Source organism: Coregonus clupeaformis, chromosome 11, assembly GCF_020615455.1.
Source record: "Coregonus clupeaformis isolate EN_2021a chromosome 11, ASM2061545v1, whole genome shotgun sequence".
Taxonomy (NCBI): domain Eukaryota; kingdom Metazoa; phylum Chordata; class Actinopteri; order Salmoniformes; family Salmonidae; genus Coregonus; species Coregonus clupeaformis.
The window spans coordinates 44,896,286-44,919,051 of record NC_059202.1 but is presented as its reverse complement, the minus strand read 5'-3'; the positions used below and the strand labels follow the sequence as shown (position 1 = coordinate 44,919,051).

Genomic DNA, 22,766 nt, shown 5'->3' with positions numbered 1-22,766 from the left:
GCCAACATTATGATGCGTATTGCTGACACCTTTTTTGTAGCATGAAAAGTCGAAACACCTGAAATGGGGTTGAAACTGTCCTTGGAAAAACAGAATGGGGGGGTTGGTTTAATTTTGTATGCCATCGGTTTTATTTGTAATATACACATTCCTGTCATGACATACATGCCCTCCTTTATACAACGGGTGGGTCTAATCCTGAATGCTGACTGGTTAAAAGCGCATTCCAGCCGGTGTCTATTCCACAAGCTACCACCGGCTAGATCTGATGTTAAAATGCCTATTTACTCTGTTCCATCTGACTGCGCAATCCACTGTCTCATCAGCCCAGCCAGGCAATTTATAAACTTGATCTCCACTATAAAAATAATCTAGACATTATCTCACATTTCTTTTAGACTAACATTTAGTTTTCAACACCCTGCTGTCGTTCTATCGGTTCAGTTGCCAGAGACGCGAACCAGTCGTTCAGTCTTTTTGTTCTGTATCTATGGCTGCGACAACAGTGGAAGTTTGGAAGCAGGGATTGATCCCTGTTCTCAGGTGGAAAGTTGTACGCGACATGTGCCAGGGAGTGTTACCACTACACCAAGGCTCTGCACAGGAAATATTTATGGTTGATGGCAGTGGGTAACCAAATCATAGATTGCAGTCTCCTTGTCCATAGACTGCTTTCAAGGTAAGGACACAAACATTTTGTAATTTGGGTTAACGATCTCTTTAAAATAGGGCTGGAAGAAAATTCTGCTTGCTCTCCAGGAGGGTTGGCCACCCCTGATCTATATTTCCCAAGTGCTGGGTGTTTGAGAAATTAATTGTTATAACAAGAACATTTTGAATCACCAAACCTTCAAGAAAAATCAAATGAATATCAATATTCAGGTGGTTTGTACCAGTGGTGTAAAGTACTTAATAATACTTGAAAGTACTATTTAAGTAGTTTTATGGGGTATCTGTACTTTACTTTACTATTTATATTTTTGACAACTTTTACTTCACTACATTCCTAAACAAAATAATGTACTTTTTACTCCATACATTTTCCCTGACACCCAAAAGTACTTGTTACATTTTGAATGCTTAGCAGGACAGGAAAATGGTTGAATTCACGCACTTATCAAGAGAACATCCCTGGTCATCTCTATTGCCTCTGATCTGGAGGATCTGTCCGCTGCCTTTTCGTTGTCACAGCCTAAATGCCAATCACCAAACGAGGGGGACTAATGCAAATCTCCAGTCAGCGCCACTCTAATCTTGAGGGGCATTTCTTTAAAACACACTTCCAATTCCCTTGACCAATCATAATGCTTCACAGTGGTGTGGCAAGAAAGGACATTGATACAGGTTCCGCTCGTGATGTTAAATTGCAGCGCAGATTTTCCAATTTCAAAACGATTTGGAGCACAACACGAATTAGAAAAATAAATTCAGTACTATTCAATGCGTGAGATGTAAGACGTGTGCCGTGAGAGCGTGAGATGAGGGTCAAATGCGTGTCCCACAGTCAAATGCGTGTGTCTCACGGTCAATGCGTGAGAGTTGTCAGCTCTGGTTTGATGGGGTTCAGGAGCTGAGGGCCACCTGACTGCTCGGCTGAGCTGACACATAGAAACAGAGATGAACACAGGGAAACACAGGAAAGAGAGTATTGTGTAAATCTCCTACTAATGTTGATTATGATTAAGGAGAAACTTGAGTTACTTACATGTATCTCAAGTTAGGATTCAGCCCTCAGTTTTGTATCAGTGGACCATGTTCAGCCATTTACACAGATGTATTTTTGTATTTTATCGACTTTTATACCGTGTGTGCCTTGAGTGATTTTTTTTTGTACAGGTGAAGAGATTAAATGTTTATATTTAGTCACATATACAATATATATTTTTTGTCACGTGATATGTGGATGTCTCACATCTTTAAGATTAATGCACTAATTTTAAGTCGCTCTGGATAAGAGTGTCTGCTAACTGTCTGTTTCACAAGGTTTATGCTACAGTAACATTGAGTCTGAATGATGAAGACATGCATACACAGTTCGATAATATTACGCGGGCCGCCCAGTAATACTGGGACAGTATTTTCTGGACTGACGTTATATGTGGACATGATAATTTGAGATTAATGATGAGTTGTCTCTTGATTAACATAAATCATTTCTGCATTGGGAGTGACTCAATCTGATTACGCCCCCATTTGAGAAATGGAAAATAAATAATTTACACTATGAAAATTAGATACAAAATATTATAAAAAGTACGCAAAACAGTTCAGTTAGATTTAAAGTGACATGTAGACTCATAAAATAAGAAAGGCACACAATCAAGGCAAAAATACATGTACAGTGGGGGAAAAAAGTATTTAGTCAGCCACCAATTGTGCAAGTTCTCCCACTTAAAAAGATGAGAGAGGCCTGTAATTTTCATCATAGGTACACGTCAACTATGAGAGACAAATTGAGAAAAAAAAATCCAGAAAATCACATTGTAGGATTTTTAATGAATTTATTTGCAAATTATGGTGGAAAATAAGTATTTGGTCACCTACAAACAAGCAAGATTTCTGGCTCTCACAGACCTGTAACTTCTTCTTTAAGAGGCTCCTCTGTCCTCCACTCGTTACCGGTATTAATGGCACCTGTTTGAGCTTGTTATCAGTATAAAAGACACCTGTCCACAACCTCAAACAGTCACACTCCAAACTCCACTATGGCCAAGACCAAAGAGCTGTCAAAGGGCACCAGAAACAAAATTGTAGACCTGCACCAGGCTGGGAAGACTGAATCTGCAATAGGTAAGCAGCTTGGTTTGAAGAAATCAACTGTGGGAGCAATTATTAGGAAATGGAAGACATACAAGACCACTGATAATCTCCCTCGATCTGGGGCTCCACGCAAGATCTCACCCCGTGGGGTCAAAATGATCACAAGAACGGTGAGCAAATATCCCAGAACCACACGGGGGGACCTAGTGAATGACCTGCAGAGAGCTGGGACCAAAGTAACAAAGCCTACAATCAGTAACACACTACGCCGCTAGGGACTCAAATCCTGCAGTGCAAGACATTTCCCCCTGCTTAAGCCAGTACATGTCCAGGCCCGTCTGAAGTTTGCTAGAGTGCATTTGGATGATCCAGAAGAGGATTGGGAGAATGTCATATGGTCAGATGAAACCAAAATATAACTTTTTGGTAAAAACTCAACTCATCGTGTTTGGAGGACAAAGAATGCTGAGTTGCATCCAAAGAACACCATACCTACTGTGAAGCATGGGGGTGGAAACATCATGCTTTGGGGCTGTTTTTCTGCAAAGGGACCAGGACGACTGATCCGTGTAAAGGAAAGAATGAATGGGGCCATGTATCGTGAGATTTTGAGTGAAAATCTCCTTCCATCAGCAAGGGCATTGAAGATGAAACGTGGCAGGGTCTTTCAGCATGACAATGATCCCAAACACACCGCCTGGGCAACGAAGGAGTGGCTTCGTAAGAAGCATTTCAAGGTCCTGGAGTGGCCTAGCTAGTCTCCAGATCTCAACCCCATAGAAAATCTTTGGAGGGAGTTGAAAGTCCGTGTTGCCCAGCGACAGCCCCAAAACATCACTACTCTAGAGGAGATCTGCATGGAGGAATGGGCCAAAATACCAGCAACAGTGTGTGAAAACCTTGTGAAGACTTACAGAAAACGTTTGACCTGTGTCATTGCCAACAAAGGGTATATAACAAAGTATTGAGAAACTTTTGTTATTGACCAAATACTTATTTTCCACCATAATTTGCAAATAAATTCAAAAAAAATCCTACAATGTGATTTTCTGGATTTTTTTTCCTCATTTTGTCTGTCATAGTTGACGTGTACCTATGATGAAAATTACAGGCCTCTCTCATCTTTTTAAGTGGGAGAACATGCACGATTGGTGGCTGACTAAATACTTTTTTTCCCCACTGTAATTTTCAATATCTACCTGAAAGGCAATGTGCTTATGGTCAAAATAGAGCAGAAACTCCCTCTAGTCTCCGTCCATCTCCAGGGGTTCATATCAGCAGTCTGTCTGGTACATTTGCCAATGTGTGTCCCTGCCTGGTTCTCAGCTCAAATGTGCTGTACTGCGAGGAGGGGCAGACCCTGACGGTCTGGCGACCATCCTCTCCTCCAGATCCATCCCTGTCCCTGCCTCCGCCCCTCTCCCACTGGAATGGAACCTGGAGGTCTTGGCCCGGCTGAGTTTCTGGAGCCTGCGTTGACTGTCTAGCTGTGGGGGCGGATGATCTATCTTGGTGTGGGTGGTCGAGGACATCTGGGGTAAAACGCCCATTTCCTGTTTATCCTCCTCTTGCAATGTCTGTTGGGCCAACCTGAGAAGAATAGTACCATTCAGAGATTCCAAAATGAGCTCTGAATGCAAGTTCAGCATTCCACTGAGAGCATGCAAGTTCAGCATTTCACTGTACTTGTGCATGTGACACTTGAACTTGAATGTAGTTTTTAGACGTACTAGCTGGTAAGATAAAGAACAATGTAAAACTGGTATAACCCAAGGGGTGGCATACCCTCTCAGTACCTGTGGTTGCTGTTCACACTTCCTGCTGCTGCATCTCCTCCACACACACGCCTACCTTCCCCCCTCAGCGGCTCTCTCTTTGAGGGGCCCTGCCTCTGTACTCCAGCCCCTGCCTGGTCCCCCCATAGACGGCCATGGCTACAGAGGAAAGAGGGAGGGAAGAGGGGTTATAACTGGAGCAGGACCTCAGAGAGAGAGAGAGAGTTATTGTCACATGTAGAATGAAAGAAACATAAATAAACATCTGTTGTATATGCACTGTATTATATTGTGTATACCAATATACAGTATACTATGTACAGCACTATAACTAGACGCACTAGAAAGTCAAAATGCCTGTCGTGGAGAGGACAGTAACCTTTTCCCTCTGAAGTCTATGTGCCTCAGGTCTGGCAGGAAGGAGTTACCGTCTGTCCCAGGCTTACTCAGTGGCTTCTCAAAGGCTGCTTGAGGTCCCCTCTGGTCCTGCTCACCCACAGGCACAGCATTTGATACTGATACACCTGCTGTGCAGTCTCTTTCTGGGCTCCTCCGTAGGGGCTCCAGGGCGTCTGTGTTAGAGGTTGGAGCCTCTGGCATGTAGTAGCCTATGGAGACCCGGGCTGCGTTGCCTTGTTTCTCTGGGCGTGGCCACTGGTGGTGGGACTTGGCTGGGTAGAAGTTGGAGGAGCGGCAGGGCTCCAGGCCTGGGGGAGACCTGACACATTTCCCACACAAAACACATTTGTGTGACGGACTATCAATCTAACATTGACATCTTTATGCAGAGGATGTACGGTCCCAGTCCTGTATGTTTTGTCATAAATGCAGTCAACTTTCAATAAAGAGCATATTTTACCGCTATGTTTTGCTGTAGTTACCTATGGCTATGGGTTGCTGAGGTGTATAAAGCAGGCATCCTCTCTGAAAGACAAGAGTGATAAGTGCATTAATAATGATCGAACATCTCTGCAATAGCAATATTTGGAATGTTTGATCTGTTAAAGTGTGGGGTGGAAAAGAATGCCACTGACTTCACTCCTGATTGCAGTTCTTTGTCCTACTACTTTAATTCTAGTTCATACTACTTTTCTGTTAGTGAACACCTAACTTCATATTGGGTGTGTGTTCTCTAAAATCAAATTGTATTTGTCACGTCACAGGTGTAGACAGGTGTAGACCTTACCGTGAAATGCTTACTTACAAGCCCTTAACCAACAATGCAGTTCAAGAAATAAGAGTTAAGAAAATATTTACTAAATAAACTAAAGTAAAACAAATAAAATCAAAAACTAACACGAAAATAACGAGGCCATATACAGGGGGTACCGGTAACGAGTCAATGTGCGGGGGTACAGGTTAGTCGAGGTAATTTGTAAAGGGACTATGCATAGATAGGGGGCGAGCAGTTGCCATATCAGGCGGTGATGCAACCGGTCAGGATGATCTCAATGGTGCAGCTGTATAACTATTTGAGGATCTGGGGACCCATGCCAAATCTTTTCAGTCTCCTGAGGGGAAAAAGGTGTTGTCGTGCCCTCTTCACAACTGTCTTGGTGTGTTTGGACCATGATAGTTTGTTGGTGATGTGGACACGAAGGAACTTGAAACTCTCGACCCCACTCCACTACAGCCCCGTCGATGTTAATGGGGGCCTGTTCGGCTCTCCTTTTCCTATAGTCCATGATCAACTCCTTTGTCTTGCTCACGTTGAGGGAGAGGTTGTTGTCCTGGCACCACACTGCCAGGTCTCTGACCTCCTCCCTATAGGCTGTCTCATCGTTGTCTGTGATCAGGCCTACCACAGTTGTGTCGTCAACAAACTTAATGATGGTGTTGGAGTCGTGCTTGGCCATGCAGTCATGGGTGAACAGGGAGTACAGGAGGGGACTAAGGGTCTTTAGCTTAGTGATGAGCTTTGTGGGCACTATGGTGTTGAACGCTGAGCTGTAGTCAATGAACAGCATTCTCACATACAGTACCAGTCAAAAGTTTGGACACACCTACTCATTCAAGGGATTTTCTTAATTTTACATTGTAGAATAATAGTGAAGACATCAAAACTATGAAATAACAAAAATGGAATCATGTAGTAACCAAAAAAGTGTTAAACAAATATATTTGAGATTCTTCAAATAGCCACCCTTTGCCTTGATGACAGGGTTGCACACTCTTGGAATTCTCTCAACCAGCTTCACCCGGAATGCTTTTCCAACAGTCTTGAAGGAGTTCCCACATACACTACCGTTCAAAAGTTTGGGGTCACTTAGAAATGTCCTTGTTTTTGAAAGAAAAGCAATTTTGTTGTCCATTAAAATAACATCAAATTGATCAGAAATACAGTGTAGATATTGTTAATATTGTAAATGGCTATTGTAGCTGAAAACGGCTGATTTCTAATGGAATATCTACATAGGCGTACAGAGGCCCATTATCAGCAACCATCAGTCCTGTGTTCCAATGGCACATTGTGTTTGCTAATCCAAGTTTATCATTTTAAAAGGCTAATTGATCATTAGAAAACCCTTTTGCAATTATGTTAGCACAGCTGAAAACTGTTGTGCTGATTAAAGAAGCAATAAAACTGGCCTTTTTTAGACTAGTTGATTATATGGAGCATCAGCAATTGTGGGTTCGATTACAGGCTCAAAATGGCATGGAATAGCCTTCATTTATCAGACCATGAATAGACTGACGAGTTTCAGAAGAAAGTTATTTGTTTCTGGCCATTTTGAGCCTGTAATCGAACCCACAATTGCTGATGCTCCAGATACTCAACTAGTCTCAAGAAGGCCAGTTTTATTGCTTCTTTAATCAGCACAACAGTTTTCAGCTGTGCTAACATAATTGCAAAAGGGTTTTCTAATGATCAATTTGCCTTTTAAAATGATAAACTTGGATTAGCAAAAACAACGTGCCATTGGAACACAGGACTGATGGTTGCTGATAATGGGCCTCTGTACGCCTATGTTACCTGTATAAAAGACACCTGTCCACAGAAGCAATCAATCAATCAGATTCCAAACTCTCCACCATGGCCAAGACCAAAGAGCTCTCCAAGGATGTCAGAGACAAGATTGTAGACCTACACAAGGCTGGAATGGGCTACAAGACCATCGCCAAGCAGCTTGGTGAGAAGGTGACAACAGTTGGTGCGATTATTCGCAAATGGAAGAAACACAAAAGAACTGTCAATCTCCCTCGGCCTGGGGCTCCATGCAAGATCTCACCTCGTGGAGTTGCAATGATCATGAGAACGGTGAGGAATCAGCCCAGAACTACACGGGAGGATCTTGTCAATGATCTCAAGGCAGCTGGGACCATAGTCACTAAGAAAACAATTGGTAACACACTACACCATGAAGGACTGAAATCCTGCAGCGCCCGCAAGGTCCCCCTGCTCAAGAAAGCACATATACAGGGCCATCTGAAGTTTACCAAAGAACATCTGAATGATTCAGAGGAGAACTGGGTGAAAGTGTTGTGGTCAGATGAGACCAAAATCGAGCTCTTTGGCATCAACTCAACTTGCCGTGTTTGGAGGAGGAGGAAGGCTACCTATGACCCCAAGAACACCATCCCCACCGTCAAACATGGAGGTGGAAACATTATGCTTTGGGGGTGTTTTTCTGCTAAGGGGACAGGACAACTTCACCGCATCAAAGGGACGATGGACGGGGCCATATACCGTCAAATCTTGGGTGAGAACCTCCTTCCCTCAGCCAGGGCATTGAAAATGGGTCATGGATGGGTATTCCAGCATGACAATGACCCAAAACACATGGCCAAGGCAACAAAGGAGTGGCTCAAGAAGAAGCACATTAAGGTCCTGAAGTAGCCTAGCCAGTCTCCAGACCTTAATCCCATAGAAAATCTGTGGAGGGAGCTGAAGGTTCGAGTTGCCAAACGTCAGCCTCGAAATCTTAATGACTTGGAGAAGATCTGCAAAGAGGAGTGGAACAAAATCCCTCCTGAGATGTGTGCAAACCTGGTGGCCAACTACAAGAAACGTCTGACCTCTGTGATTGCCAACAAGGGTTTTGCCACCAAGTACTAAGTCATGTTTTGCAGAGGGGTCAAATACACTTTTCCCTCATTAAAATGCAAATCAATTTATAACATTTTTGACATACGTTTTTCTGGATTTTTTTGTTGTTATTCTGTCTCTCACTGTTCAAATAAACCTACCATTACAATTATAGACTGATCATGTCTTTGTCATTGGGCAAACTTACAAAATCAGCAGGGGATCAAATACCTTTTTCCCTCACTGTAGGTTGGAGTCATTAGAACTAGTTTTTCAACCACTCCACATATTTCTTGTTAACAAATTATAGTTTTGGCAAGTCGGTTAGGACATCTACTTTGTGCATGACACAATACATTTTTCCAACAATTGTTTACAGACAGATTATTTCACTTATAATTCACTGTATCACAATTCCAGTGGGTTAAAAGTTTACATACACTGTTGACTGTGCCTTTAAACAGCTTGGAAAATTCCAGAAAATGATGTCATGGCTTTAGAAGCTTCTGATAGGCTAATTGACATCATTTGAGTCAATTGGAGGTGTACCTGTGGATGTATTTCAAGGCCTACCTTCAAACTCAGTGCCTCTTTGCTTGACATCATAGGAAAATCAAAAGAAATCAGCCAAGACCTCAGAAGAAAAATTGTAGACCTCCACAAGTCTGGTTCATCCTTGGGAGCAATTTCCAAACGCCTGAAGGAACCACGTTCATCTGTACAAACAATAGTATGCAAGTTTAAACACCATGGGACCACGCAGCCGTCATACCGCTCAGGAAGGAGACACGTTCTGTCTCCTAGAGAAGAACATACTTTGGTGCGAAAAGTGCAAATCTATCCCAGAACAACAGCAAAGGACCTTGTGAAGATGCTGGAGGAAACAGGTACAAAAGTATCTATATCCACAGTAAAACGAGTCCTATATCGACATAACCTGAAAGGCCGCTCAGCAAGGAAGAAGCCACTGCTCCAAAACCGCCATAAAAAAGCCAGACTACGGTTTGCAACTGCACATGAGGACAAAGATCATACTTTTTGGAGAAATGTCCTCTGGTCTGATGAAACAAAAATAGAACTGTTTGGCCATAATGACCATTGTTATGTTTGTAGGAAAAAGGGGTAGGCTTGCAAGTCGAAGAACACCATCCCAACCGTGAAGGACGGGGGTGGCAGCATCATGCTGTGGGGGTGCTTTGCTGCAGGAGGGACTGGTGCACTTCACAAAATAGATGGCATCATGAGGAAGGAAAATGATGTGGATATATTGAAGCAACATCTCAAGACATCAGTCAGGAAGTTAAAGCTTGGTTGCAAACGGGTCAAAACAAAATAGCACAGTTGGTTAGGAGTCTGTAAAACGGCAGCCATCCCCTCCGGCGTCATCATATTGTACCACCCATTGTACACACTCTATTTCTGCACTCCAACCCACCTCTCATCCCAGCGTGGCTTCTGTGATCGGGGCTGAAGGGCATGGGCTGCTGATGAATGGGGGTGGTGTGAACCCTGATCTTCGCAGTGGGCACAGGCAAGGAGAAGCTGCGTTGCTGTATGGCTGTAACAGATAAGGGGCGACGCTGAGGGCCTGGCCGCGGGGCCTGGGAGGTGCCAAACTGCAGCTGGGGACTCCAATACTGCCGCCGCTCCTCTGAGGAAGGGAAACATCATGGCCACATTCAGCGCAGGTTGACGTTTATTATAATGAATCTTGTCCTGGAGGCAGAACCGAGCGATTTCCGCTATATGGGCCAGTTGCAAAGTAAAAATGTATTAATTAATTTAATGTTAGTGTTAGGCATTAGGGTTAGCAGTGTGGTTAGGGTTAAGATCATATTTTATTACTTTGTGGCTGTGCCAGCTAGTGACCACTCTGCAGAGCTGTCTCCAGGGAAAGATTCATGACAATAAATGCACATTCAGCATGCAAACTGGGAAAGAAAAAAAAAGGTTTTTCTGGTGAAGTCACATGGTCAGAAAACTAAATCCATTCCTAATGAAAAGAGTCTATCCATGTACCTGTGACAGGTGGCTGAGTAGGGTGAGAATGCAGGTATGCAGCCCTCACAGCCTCCAGGTATTCATTCTGGAACACAGTTAATGCTGAGCATCAGACTGGGACAAAACAGTAGTCATTGCTCGTTCATGCCTTTTGTCAAGTTTGATGGGGTGGGGATGCTCAGAGTGCATCGACCTACTGAGAAGAGGTTTGGGGGGGTTTAGGCCCAGGTTGTTGTGAAATACCTTGAGAAAATTGTACCTGTAATAGTACTTTAATGACAATGCAAAACTATCAACATGCAGTAGGGCTTGAAGGGTGAATGGCAGCCATTCACCCTTCATAGGCCAGAGGGTCACATGGCCTATGACCCCGATGCGAGTGGTGGGATGGGGGATCCAGGAGCGTCCTGTCTGACGGCTCACTGTCACCACAAATGGCACCTACCGGTACATCAGGAGTAGAAGCTCATGACTTCAGAAATGAGATACTGGGGTAATGCACAAGCTACAATCTGTCTAAGCAAATGAGGAAGAGCGTGAGCTTCTCTTTCTCTTATCCATACCTTCTCTCTCTTCTTCTTTTCTCTGACCACGGCCACCGTTTTTTCCTGGATCCTCACCTTCATTATGTCCTCAGTGGGTAGCACAGGGTCCTGCAGAGAACAGACAGGAGTAAGAATGTAATTTGGCGAGTTTGTTTTGTTCCTAAAGTTAAATATCCACCCTTCCGGGGCAACAGACAATGCAAAACAAACTCGCCCAATCACTCTTTATCAATTATGGGGAACTCTCGCTGGCTAGATCATCTGTATGTCTCTCCCAGCCTTTTATGTATTAGGGACCACTGTATGTTTCATTGTATCTGGTGGATGAGCTGCACTAAGGTGTTGTGTGTGTTCTGTGTCTCACTATGTTCTTGATGTTCCTGTGGAGGACCTTTGGGTTGACGTTCCTCACTCTCTCCTGTCTCAGTCTGTTCCTCTCCTTACCACTCCTCAGGTGCTTCTTCTTCGCTTGGCTCTGCTAGAAAATAAGTTGGCATTAGACTAAGTTAAAGCTATTGTACGCAAACATAACTGAGGTCATATGAAGTTTAAGGTTCATATTGCACCTCATCAGTTCGGTTCAGTAGATGGACAGGCAGGCCATCAGACTCTGTGCTGTTTGAGCCACTGGTACTATGGAGGAGACACAAAAAGGACATTTAGGTGTGCGTGTGTGTGTGTGTGTGTGATGCTCTAAAACCTCCCTTACCTGGACTCGATGTCAGAAACGGAGACGCTGAGAGATCCATCAGAGTCGACCTCCCGGCCCAGTCTCTCTCTGACCTCCTGCCTTAACATCGCCCGCAACTCAGCTAGGCAGTGACTGGTCTAACACACACACACACACATATTAGGGCTCATCAACATGACAAGCTGAGACGCAACCTTGGTCACTGTGGTAGTGAGAGGTTGACTCCACTCACCTTGGTTGGGTCAGGATCACAGTAGTCCAGCAGTGTGTCACATAAGTAGTACCCCAGAGACTTCAGGTCAGTCGTGGTGAAATGGGTCCCCTTCCTGTTCCCTATAACACAGAAAGGCTCTGTGAAATGAAGCTCTATAGCATGCACACACATATACAGACACGCTACACCCTGTGCATGCTCACCCAGAGTGGAGCCTCCGAAGGTGGACTCCATGGTGTAGCTGTTCCTGATGCCTAGCCTCCACATGACGATGCGTCCTGTTCCCTCTTTACTCTTCTGAACCCTGAACTTACAGCTCCTGAACGAGAACTTTAGGAAGAGGGCACAAAAAACGTGCTTTACTCCCTGGCTGTGATTTATAACAGTCATAAATGTATGATTGTACTGTGGTTTTATACCTTCTTGGCCAGGTCTCCAGTAAAAAAAAACAAAAAAAAAACGTTATTTCAATTGGATTCTAACCTTGTCATTGGCGTTCTTGCTCATCATGAGAGGGAAGACTCTCTCATGGAGCCGTTGTGTGGCGTCATCGCTGTTGGTACAGCCGTACATGAAGACGTTGTTCTTACGACTGTGACCGTGGAAATCACAATACAGCACCACATCCCTCTCAGCCATCAGTCTTGGGTGCCATGACAACAACAAGGACAGAGGGAAAACCATGGCAATAAGGTCAGAAAAGGCAGAGTGAACTTACAAACCTCTCCATAGGTTAGAAAGGTATGACTGTGTCACATCTGTTTGAGTATCCTCCCCCTTCCCGCCTCTCACCTCTTGACCATGTTCCTGGTGTGCCAGACACAGGGGAAGGAGTCCCTCAGCAGGGTCTTGTAGTTCCTGTTCAGGTCCCTGCCTGACAGAGAGCAGCGGTAGTTCCCCACAACCACACCGTCTGGGTTCAGCATGGGCACCACCTGCAAGTCCGCAAGGGAGAAACACAACAATCAACATCATGGGTGTCTTTATGGGGTGTTTCTAATTCTGAAGGGAAAACTTAATTTATCCCACATGGCAGTCAAATACATAACTGAAATACATGGATATTTACAAAGATAAAAAGGCGTCAGTGACCTTAAACACAAAGGTCTCCCTCAGAAGCCTGGCGTCGTCTGACTCTCCCAGCAGGAAGTCAAGGAAGCCCTGCATTATCCAGGAGCTGTTCGTCTCCCCGGGGTGCACCCTGGCTGTCACCACCACCGCCCGCTTGGCACTCCTATCCATCCACCCCCCTCCCGGTGACGTCACTGTCAGCACGTGAACAGCGTTGCCAGCCAGGCTGCGGCACAGCACCCGCAGCTTGCAGTAGGCGCCGGTGGCCGAGTTGGAGGTGAGGCGGCTGAGGTAGCGCTGCAGGTGGGTGTAGGTGTAGGGGTAGCAGTGTGACAAATAGCAGGTGTCTGAGTTGTAGGGGAACTGGCAGGTCCAGGTAAGGGAGTGGAGGGACTTTGTGTTGGTGGTGGTGTTGTTGTCCTGCTCAGCCTGGTGGTGCTGGTTGTGGTAGTATCTGATGTTGGAGCCAGTTCGGCGCCAGCCCTCTCCCTTCTCCCAGGCGGCTCTTTCAGAGTAGAGCAGAGGCCTCATGCCCAGGCAGTACAGACTGCTAGCCTTCATCAAGTTGACTATGGTGAAGCGATAGGTGACCCCTGCCTTCATGTTTCTGACCCGGAAGTAGAACCACTGCGTGTGCTTGGTGGTGTACATGTCAGTGCGGAGGGTGAGCTCATAGTCATGGACACCGCTGTGTAAGGGGGAGGGGGATAGAAAGAGAGTGAGAAGGAAAGATTCTTGCCTACACACAGTTACCCTCCCTGCAACTTAGCAACAATTTGTAAAGTGTAAATAGTTATAGTTAAACAGTTATACAGGCTCCGTAGACTCACACTTGAACTGCCTTCTGCAGGTTGCCGCTCTCGAAGCGTGACTCAAAGGCCAGGGTGGACTGGTCCTGATGCGTGGCACAGGAGGTGGAGCTCTTGATGGGTCCCCTGCTTCCTCCCACGCGAGAGCAGGTGAAGTAGGAGGTCTTTGTGCCTAAACAGGGGACAGAATAAGAACAGGAGCTAGAAGGACAGGTGAGAGAGGTAACACTGTTAGAAAATGAAAGTCTACAAAGGGCAGCACTATATACCTTACTGACATAGAGTTAGGGTTACCTGGGTCAATGCAGTAAACCACGTTCCCCTTTTCCTCCCCGACAGGCATGGGGGCCCTCTCATGGCCCGTGGGCTGGTAGAACGGCTCTGGGTCTGGAGGTTCCCACTCTAGAACACAGCAATATCTTTCAGTAACAATAACATTCCAATTTGGATGAACACTATACTGTTGAAAATGTGGAGCCCATTGAGAAACAGAACTCTGTAATATATGGCTCTGAACTGTTCTATACACTGTAGAGGTCAAAACAACACTGAGTGTTTGTTCCAGCATATACAGTTCAGTGGTATGTACCTATGTGGTGTATGGCTTCCTTGATGACCTCACGCTCAATGGGCCAGCGGACCCCCTGCAAGGGGGTGGAGGGAGAGGGGATGGCAAACAGGTCCAGGGGCTCCCTAAGCCGGGGGATGGGACGCTCCCCATCAAAATCTATCACCAGCTGCCTGGTCCTGAGGGCCTGTCCCAGGTGCAAGGTGACTGGGGGATAGATATAAAACATCACTGCATCACAGGTTTACTACATCACGAAAAAGGTGATAAGTATAGTTTTGTCATGAAATTCTATGTACAGGAAAAACATATATGCAACAGTAGTGTAAGTCAACCCAGAAGTGTTGCAGTTATTGACACACTCAAACCAGTGCTCCTGGTACCTACTACCACCGTGTGTATATTTACAGTACCAGTCAAAGGTTTGGACACGCCTACTCATTCCAGGGTTTGTCTTTATTTTGACTATTTTCTACATTGTAGAATAATAGTGGAGACATCAAAACTATGAAAAAACACATATGAAATCATGTAGTACCCCAAAAAGTGTTAAAAAAATCAAAATATATTTTATTTTTGAGATTCTTCAAATAGCCACCCTTTGCCTTGATGACAGCTTTGCACACTCTTCCCATTCTCTCAACCAGCTTCATGAGGTAATCACCTGGAATGCATTTCAATTGACAGGTGTGCCTTGTTAAAGGTTAATTTGTGGTATTTCTTTCCTTCTTAATGCGTTTGAGGCAATCAGTTGTGTTATGACAAAGTAGGGGTGGTATACAGAAGATAGCCCTATTTGGACCAAGTCCATATTATGGTAAGAACAGCTCAAATAAGCAAAGAGAAACGACAGTCCATCATTACTTTAAGACATGAAGGTCAGTCAATCTGGACAATTTCAAGAACTTTGAAAGTTTCTTCAAGTGCAGTCGCAAAACCATCAAGCGCTTTGATGAATCTGGCTATCATGAGGACCGCCACAGGAAAGGAAGACCCAGAGTTACATCTGCTGCAGAGGATAAGTTCATTAGAGTTACCAGCCTCAGAAATTGCAGCCCATAGAAATGCTTCACAGAGTTCAAGTAACAGACACATCTCAACATCAACTGTTCAGAGGAGACTGCATGAATCAGGTCTTCATGATCGAATTGCTGCAAAGAAACCACTACTAAAGGACACCAATAATAAGAAGAGACTTGCTTGGGCCAAGAAACACGAGCAATGGACATTAGACCGGTGGAAATGTGTCCTTTGGTCTGGAGTCCAAATTTGAGATTTTTGGTTCCTTCGCGTGTCTTTGTGAGATGTGGTGTGGGTGAACGGATGATCTCTGCATGTGTATTTCCCACCTTAAAGCATGGAGGAGGTGTTATGGTGTGGGGGTGCTTTGCTGGTGACACTGTCTGTGATTTATTTAGAATTAAAGGCACACTTAACCAGCATGGCTACCACAGCATTCTACAGCAATACGCCATCCCATCTGGTTTGGGCTCAGTGGGACTATCATTTGTTTTTCAACAGGACAATGACCCAACACACCTCCAGGCTGTGTAAGGGCTATTTTACCAAGAAGGAGAGTGATGGAATGCTGCATCAGATGACCTGGCCTCCACAATTCCCCGACCTCAACCAAATTGAGATGGTTTGGGATGAGTTGGACCGTGGAGTGAAGGAAAAGCAGCCAACAAGTGCTCAGCATATGTGGGAACTCCTTCAAGACTATTGGAAAAGCATTCCAGGTGAAGCTGGTTGAGAGAATGCCAAGAGTGTGCAAAGCTGCCATCAAGGCAAAGGGTGGCTATTTGAAGAATCTTAAATATAAAATACATTTTGATTTGTTTAACACTTTTTTGGTTACTACATGATTCCATATGTGTTATTTCATAGTTTTGATGTCTTCAATATTATTCTACAATGTAGAAAATAGTAAAAATGAAGAAAAACCCTTGAATGAGTAGGTGTTCTAAAACTTTTGACGGTAGTGTTAATATATACATACAGTTGAAGTCGGAAGTTTACATACACCTTAGCCAAATACATTTAAACTCTGTTTTTCACAATTCCTGACATTTAATCCTAGTACAAAGTCCCTGTCTTAGGTCAGTTAGGATCACCACTTTATTTTAAGAATGTGAAATGTCAGAATAATAGTAGAGAGACTGATTTATTTCAGCTTTTATTTATTTCATCCCATTCCCAGTGGGTCAGAAGTTTACATACACTAAATTAGTATTTGGTAGCATTGCCTTTAAATTGTTTAACTTGGGTCAAACGTTTCGGGTAGCCTTCCACAAGCTTCCCACAATAAGTTGGGTGAATTTTGGCCCATTCCTCCTGACAGAGCTGGTGTAACTGAGTCAGGTTTGTAGGCCTCCTTGCTCGCACACGCTTTTTCAGTTCTGCCCACAAATGTTCTATAGGATTGAGGTCAGAGCTTTGTGATGGCCACTACAATACCTTGACTTTGTTGTCCTTAAGCCATTTTGCCACAACTTTGGAAGTATGCTTGGGGTCATTGTCCATTTGGAAGACCGTTTGCGACCAAGCTTTAACTTCCTGACTGATGTCTTGAGATGTTGCTTCAATATATCCACATCATTTTCCTTCCTCAAGATGCCATCTATTTTGTTAAGTGCACCAGTCCCTCCTGCAGCAAAGCACCCCCACAGCATGATGCTGCCACCCCTATGCTTCACGGTTGGGATGGTGGTCTTCGACTTGCAAGAACCCCCTTTTTCCTCCAAACATAACTATAGTCATTATGGCCAAACAGTTCTATTTTTGTTTTATCAGACAAGAGGACATTTCTCCAAAAAGTATGATCTTTGTCCTCATGTGCAGTTGCAAACCGTAGTCTGGCTTTTTTATGGCGGTTTTGGAGCAGTGGCTTCTTCCTTGCTGAGCGGCCTTTCAGGTTATGTCGATATAGGACTTGTTTTACTGTGAATATAGATACTTTTGTACCCGTTTCCTCCAGTATCTTCACAAGGCTGTTGTTCTGGGATTGATTTGCACTTTTCGCACCAAAGTACGTTCATCTCTAGGAGACAGAATGCGTCTCCTTCCTGAGCGGTATGACGGCTGCGTGATCCCATGGTGTTTAGACTTGCGTACTATTGTTTGTACAGATTAACGTGGTACCTTCAGGCGTTTGGAAATTGCTCCCAAGGATGAACCAGACTTGTGGAGGCCTACCATTTTTTTTCTGAGGTCTTGGCTGATTTCTTTTGATTTTCCCATGATGTCAAGCAAAGAGGCACTGAGTCTGAAGGTAGGCCTTGAACTAAATCCACAGGTACACCTCCAATTGACTCAAATGATGTCAATTAGCCTATCAGAAGCTTCTAAAGCCATGACATCATTTTCTGGAATTTTCCCAGCAGTTTATAAAGGCACAGTCAACTTAGTGTATGTAAACTTCTGACCCACTGGAATTGTGATACAGTGAATTATAAGTGAAATAATCTGTCTGTAAACAATTGTTGGAAAAATTACTTGTGTCATGCACAAAGTAGATGTCCTAACCGACTTGCCAAAACTATAGTTTGTTAACAAGAACTTTTTGGAGTGGTTGAAAAACGAGTATGTAAACTTCCGACTTCAACTGTATCTACACTAATGTTCAAAAGTTTGGGGTCACGTAGAAATGTCCTTGTTTTCGAAAGAAAAGCATTTTTTTTGCCCATTAAAATAACATCAAATTGATCAGAAATACAGTGTAGACATTGTTAATATTGTAAATGGCTATTGTAGCTGAAAACAGCTGATTTTTAATGGAATATCTACATAGGTGTACAGAGGCCCATTATCAGCAGCCATCAGTCCTGTGTTCCAATGGCACGTTGTGTTTGCTAATCCAAGTTTATCATTTTAAAAGGCTAATTGATCATTAGAAAACCCTTTTGCAATTATGTTAGCACAGCTGAAAACTGTTGTGCTGATTTAAAGAAGCAATAAAACTGGCCTTCTTGAGACTAGTTGAGTATCTGGAGCATCAGCAATTGTGGGTTCGATTACAGGCTCAAAACAAATGGCCAGAAACAAATAACTTTCTTCTGAAACTCGGCAGTCTATTCTTGTTCTGAGAAATGAAGGCTATTCCATGCGAGAAATTGCCAAGAAACTGAAGATCTCGTACAAAGCTGTGTACTACTCCCTTCACAGAACAGCACAAACTGGCTCTAACCAGAATAGAAAGAGGAGTGGGAGGCCCCGGTGCACAACTGAGCAAGAGGACAAATACATTAAAGTGTCTAGTTTGAGAAACAGATGCCTCACAGGTCCTCAACTGGCAGCTTCATTAAATAGTATCCGCAAAACACCAGTCTCAACGTCAACAGTGAAGAGGCGACTCCAGGATGCTGACCTTCTAGGCAGAGTTGCAAAGAAAAAGCCATATCTCAGACTGTCCAATAAAAATAAAAGATTAAGATGGGCAAAATAAATGAAAAGATGCGGAGTGCTTGATGCCATCTGTCAAGCATGGTGGAGGTAATGTGATGGTCTGGGGGTGCTTTGGTGGTGGTAAAGTGGGAGATTTGTACAGAGTAAAAGGGATATTGAAGAAGGAAGGCTATCACTCCATTTTTTTCAACGCCATACCATACCCTCTGGACGGTGCTTGATTGGAGCCAATTTCCTCCTACAACAGGACAATGACCCAAAGCACAGCTCCAAACTATGCAAGAACTATTTAGGGAAGAAGCAGTCATCCCAACCGTGAAGCATGGAGGTGGAAACATCATTCTTTGGGGATGCTTTTCTGCAAAGGGGACAGGACGACTGCACCGTATTGAGGGGAGGATGGATGAGGCCATGTATCGCGAGATCTTGGCCAACAACCTCCTTCCCTCAGTAAGAGCATTGAAGATGGGTCGTGGCTGGGTCTTCCAGCATGACAACGACCCGAAACACACAGCCAGGGCAACTAAGGAGTGGCTCCGTAAGAAGCATCTCAAGGTCCTGGAGTGGCCTACCCAGTCTCCAGACCTGAACCCAATAGAACATCTTTGGAGGGAGCTGAAAGTCCATATTGCCCAGCGTCAGCCCCGAAACCTGAAGGATCTGGAGAAGGTCTGTATGGAGGAGTGGGCCAAAATCCCTGCTGCAGTGTGTGCAAACCTGGTCAAGACCTACAGGAAACGTATGATCTCTGTAATTGCAAACAAAGGTTTCTGTACCAAAAATTTAGTTCTGCTCTTCTGATGTATCAAATACTTATGTCATGCAATAAAATGCAAATTAATTACTTAAAAATCATACAATGTGATTTTCTGGATTTTTGTTTTAGATTCCGTCTCTCACAGTTGAAGTGTACCTATGATAAAAATTACAGACCTCTACATGCTTTGTAAGTAGGAAAACCTGCAAAATCGGCAGTGTATCAAATACTTGTTCTCTCCACTGTATATATATATGTGTGTGTGTATATATTTGATCTATCCTGTTGAGAAAGACAAAGCCGGTTGATGGTAGCAGACACTAATAATAAGAGGCTTTACCGTAACTAGCAGAGGCATTCTTTTGGGATGACAGGGCTTTAAAAGATGACTAAACTGACACCACCTTCTGTATCCTTTAATCAAGGTATTACATGGAGCATTCAAAAAGGTGAACTGGATCGCTTTAATCAACTGGATTACCTTGCTGCATCACATCCAAGAGTAACATGACCCAGCATTGGAGAAGCCTGGAAATCACGCTCTATTGTGAAATACAACAAGGCATACCAGCCCTCTTGTTCATCAGTCGTCACTATCTGCCCATGCCACAAACTCGTGGGCCATGCTTAACACTTTAACCAAAAATCTAATTTTAACCATTAAGCAACTATACACCGCTAACAAAAACCCTTACCCCTACTATCCAGATGAAGAGTAAATAACTATAATTCAAGTGTAAAATAGCTTTATTCGCTATTTTGACCCATTTGTCCTCTTAGCATGTCCATATTGTGGCTGTCATCTTACATGGCCTGCCAGGCTCCTGCTCCTCATCCTCATCCTCCATGTTGGAGTTATTGCTGTCAGGGGAGTGGGTGCCTGGGTGGAGGGAGCCGGGGTGGTGGAAATCCCTCCATCTTTGTCTTAAGAGGTTGCCTTGGAAAGAATTCTCTCTGCCTGAGGGAAGAGAATTGACAGTTGAATGCATAAACATGTTATATGTGTATGTAAACATGTTATGTTAAAACATAACTGGCTAATATGGCAAGAGTAGCAGTAGCACAATCTCATGTACTATGCTAAACTACTGTATAAAAGGTCACAATCACATTTTGTTTGTTGGGGTAAGATTGATGCCCTTGGATGGATTGATTTGCAGGATTAAATTGCATTGTAATTTGCCAGAGAGTGGAATGATATAGGTCAGGTCTCACCAAGTAACATTTATGTAAACAAATGATGCAAGGCAAGCCTCTTGAGTTTCCAGTAATTGTGTCAGGTTGCCAAGTGCCAACCTACTTGTAAAGAGTCCATAGTGCTTTAGGTGGTGCAGGATGAGTCTCTCATAGGCATCCTCTGATGTCCTCTTAGAATAAATCAGATAAAGCGTCCATTTAGCAGGCTAGGTGATAGACTACTGCAATTACTGTGATCATTTTGTAAAAATACTGTAAATATGTGAGTAACCGTAAAACATCTGGGGCCGGTTTCCCAAAAGTATCTTAAGGCTAAGTTAATCGTTAGAACCTTTGTTGGAGCATCGTTAAATCTCTGAGCCGTTTCCCAAAACCATCGTTATTAACGTTGCACTTGAAACCGCTAGTAATCTAACGCCTGCCTCAGACCACTCGTAGAACAGCTAAATGCGCCATTAGATGCTTTATACATAGAATATCTATGACCGCCGATAACTTCAGAACAAAGTTGACAAAAAAAAAAAAGTTGCCAGTGTCTTTGCAATTGATCAAAACAAGCAACGTAAATGAAAACCGAGATGACTCCATTAAAATAAACAGTTGGCTATAAGTTTATTTGAATCATATTGAAGTACATTTCATATTCAATCAATTTAGTTATATTTTGTACTTGTAGGCTACGGTCTGACATTTGTCTCAATATATGATGTGTAGCCTAACTTGTGCAATGATGTGCCAAATCGGTGATTCAGTGCATTTTTGGGGTGTAAGCATTAGAATAAACCGCCTCAATATTTACAGCCGTATGTAGTAAAATCTCTCTAGGAGCTGATCCGTTGTCAGTTTTGTGAAATAATTAAAATGTTAAGGAAAGATTTGAATGGAGAAAGCTGATCCGAGAGCAGCGCTCCTTTTCTTTCGATCCTAATCGGATCGACACATCATGCTCCAACGACGCACTTAGAAAACCTCTCTGCGTGGTGTTTTGGGAAACGCATGTTACATCTTCGGCCTTTGTAGAAAAGATGCATCCTTAAAACACGAAATTCCATCGCTATCGGGAAACCGGGTCCTGACTAGTAACGCTACAATTACAATCTTACCCTATCATAACAACAATCAAGTTTGTGTCTTGTTGGCATAGAATAGTTTGTAATAAAATAATGTTGCCTATGGCTGCAAATATTGTAGAACACCTCATGTATGCTGCTCTCACATAAATAATTCCTAGAGATCATTGATGAACTAGCTAGCTAACCAAGCAATCAAATAAATCATATGTACATGTGAAAATGTTTTATGGGATGCTTTTGCTCTAGTCATGTTTTTGTTAGTGGTCCACTCAACATGTTAACATTTTTCTCATCTAACTAACTAGTTACAGTACTGACCAGTATCTCGGTGTCTGTCTTCAATGCTGGGCACATCCTGGGTGGAACTGCAAAAGAGAATTCCCACAAAAGTTTGTATTCACGTGTTGCTTGCTAAATTAGCTAACGTTACTTAGCTAGCAGCACAACTTTAGGCCAGCAACAATGAGTGGTAACTGGTTACAGCTTCTCAGTTATCACATATTATTGAACATTCCTAACAGCAAATAACGTTAGACAAAACGCCAAACGTACCTTTGAATTAAAAACACGTCTTGACTTGCAAGAAAAGTGTGGGTGAACTTCATAGTTAGCTAGGTCACTTAACATCAGTAGCAGCGAGCAAAGAAGAACTTTAACTACACTGTTGCTTAGCAACTGATGTTCTGTGCACCGTTGCCATGGAATCAGGGGTGCGTTCAGTACGACAGAACGGTATTCAATGTTTAATTAAACGGAAACGATACTGTACTGAACGACCAGTTGAATGCCATTGTGATGATGGGGGCCAGAGAGAGATTGTATGGTGGGCTGTCTGCTGCACGAGTTTTGTGATTTCAAATGGTCACACCCACCA

General features: G+C 43.6%; 1 protein-coding gene across 3 annotated transcripts; it reads right to left on the bottom strand.

Moving 5' to 3' along the window:
- Positions 1–3,928: 3,928 nt before the first annotated feature.
- Positions 3,929–22,548, bottom strand: agbl2 (AGBL carboxypeptidase 2). 3 transcript variants are annotated; one of them, XM_041890723.2, is made up of 22 exons: positions 22,445–22,533; positions 22,211–22,257; positions 20,923–20,989; positions 20,431–20,580; positions 14,483–14,668; positions 14,188–14,295; positions 13,915–14,065; positions 13,106–13,772; positions 12,806–12,948; positions 12,497–12,656; positions 12,217–12,343; positions 12,032–12,132; positions 11,818–11,936; positions 11,675–11,741; positions 11,473–11,586; positions 11,127–11,216; positions 10,582–10,648; positions 9,998–10,213; positions 5,417–5,459; positions 4,915–5,253; positions 4,557–4,694; positions 3,929–4,350 (listed from the first exon to the last, which is right to left on the bottom strand). In XM_041890723.2, the coding sequence occupies exons 2-22, from the start codon at positions 22,244–22,246 to the stop codon at positions 4,083–4,085; spliced, it is 3,357 nt and encodes a 1,118-aa protein (XP_041746657.1). In that variant the 5' UTR covers positions 22,247–22,257; positions 22,445–22,533; the 3' UTR covers positions 3,929–4,082. The 3 variants fall into 3 exon arrangements, with proteins under 3 accessions (XP_041746657.1, XP_041746658.1, XP_041746659.1); XM_041890724.2 differs by having other exon boundaries at positions 11,473–11,583; XM_041890725.2 differs by lacking the exon at positions 20,923–20,989 and having other exon boundaries at positions 22,445–22,548.
- Between the last annotated feature and the right edge of the window lie 218 nt (positions 22,549–22,766).

Coding starts and splice junctions, on each gene's coding strand:
- agbl2 (XM_041890723.2), bottom strand. CDS start 22,246: ATGTGCCCAGCATTGAAGACAGACACCGAGATACTG. Junction 5,460..9,997: donor AAGCCACGCTGGGATGAGAG/GTGGGTTGGAGT, acceptor CTTGTCTTTCAG/AGAGGATGCCTGCTTTATAC. Junction 4,695..4,914: donor ATAGACTTCAGAGGGAAAAG/GTTACTGTCCTC, acceptor TTTCCTCTGTAG/CCATGGCCGTCTATGGGGGG.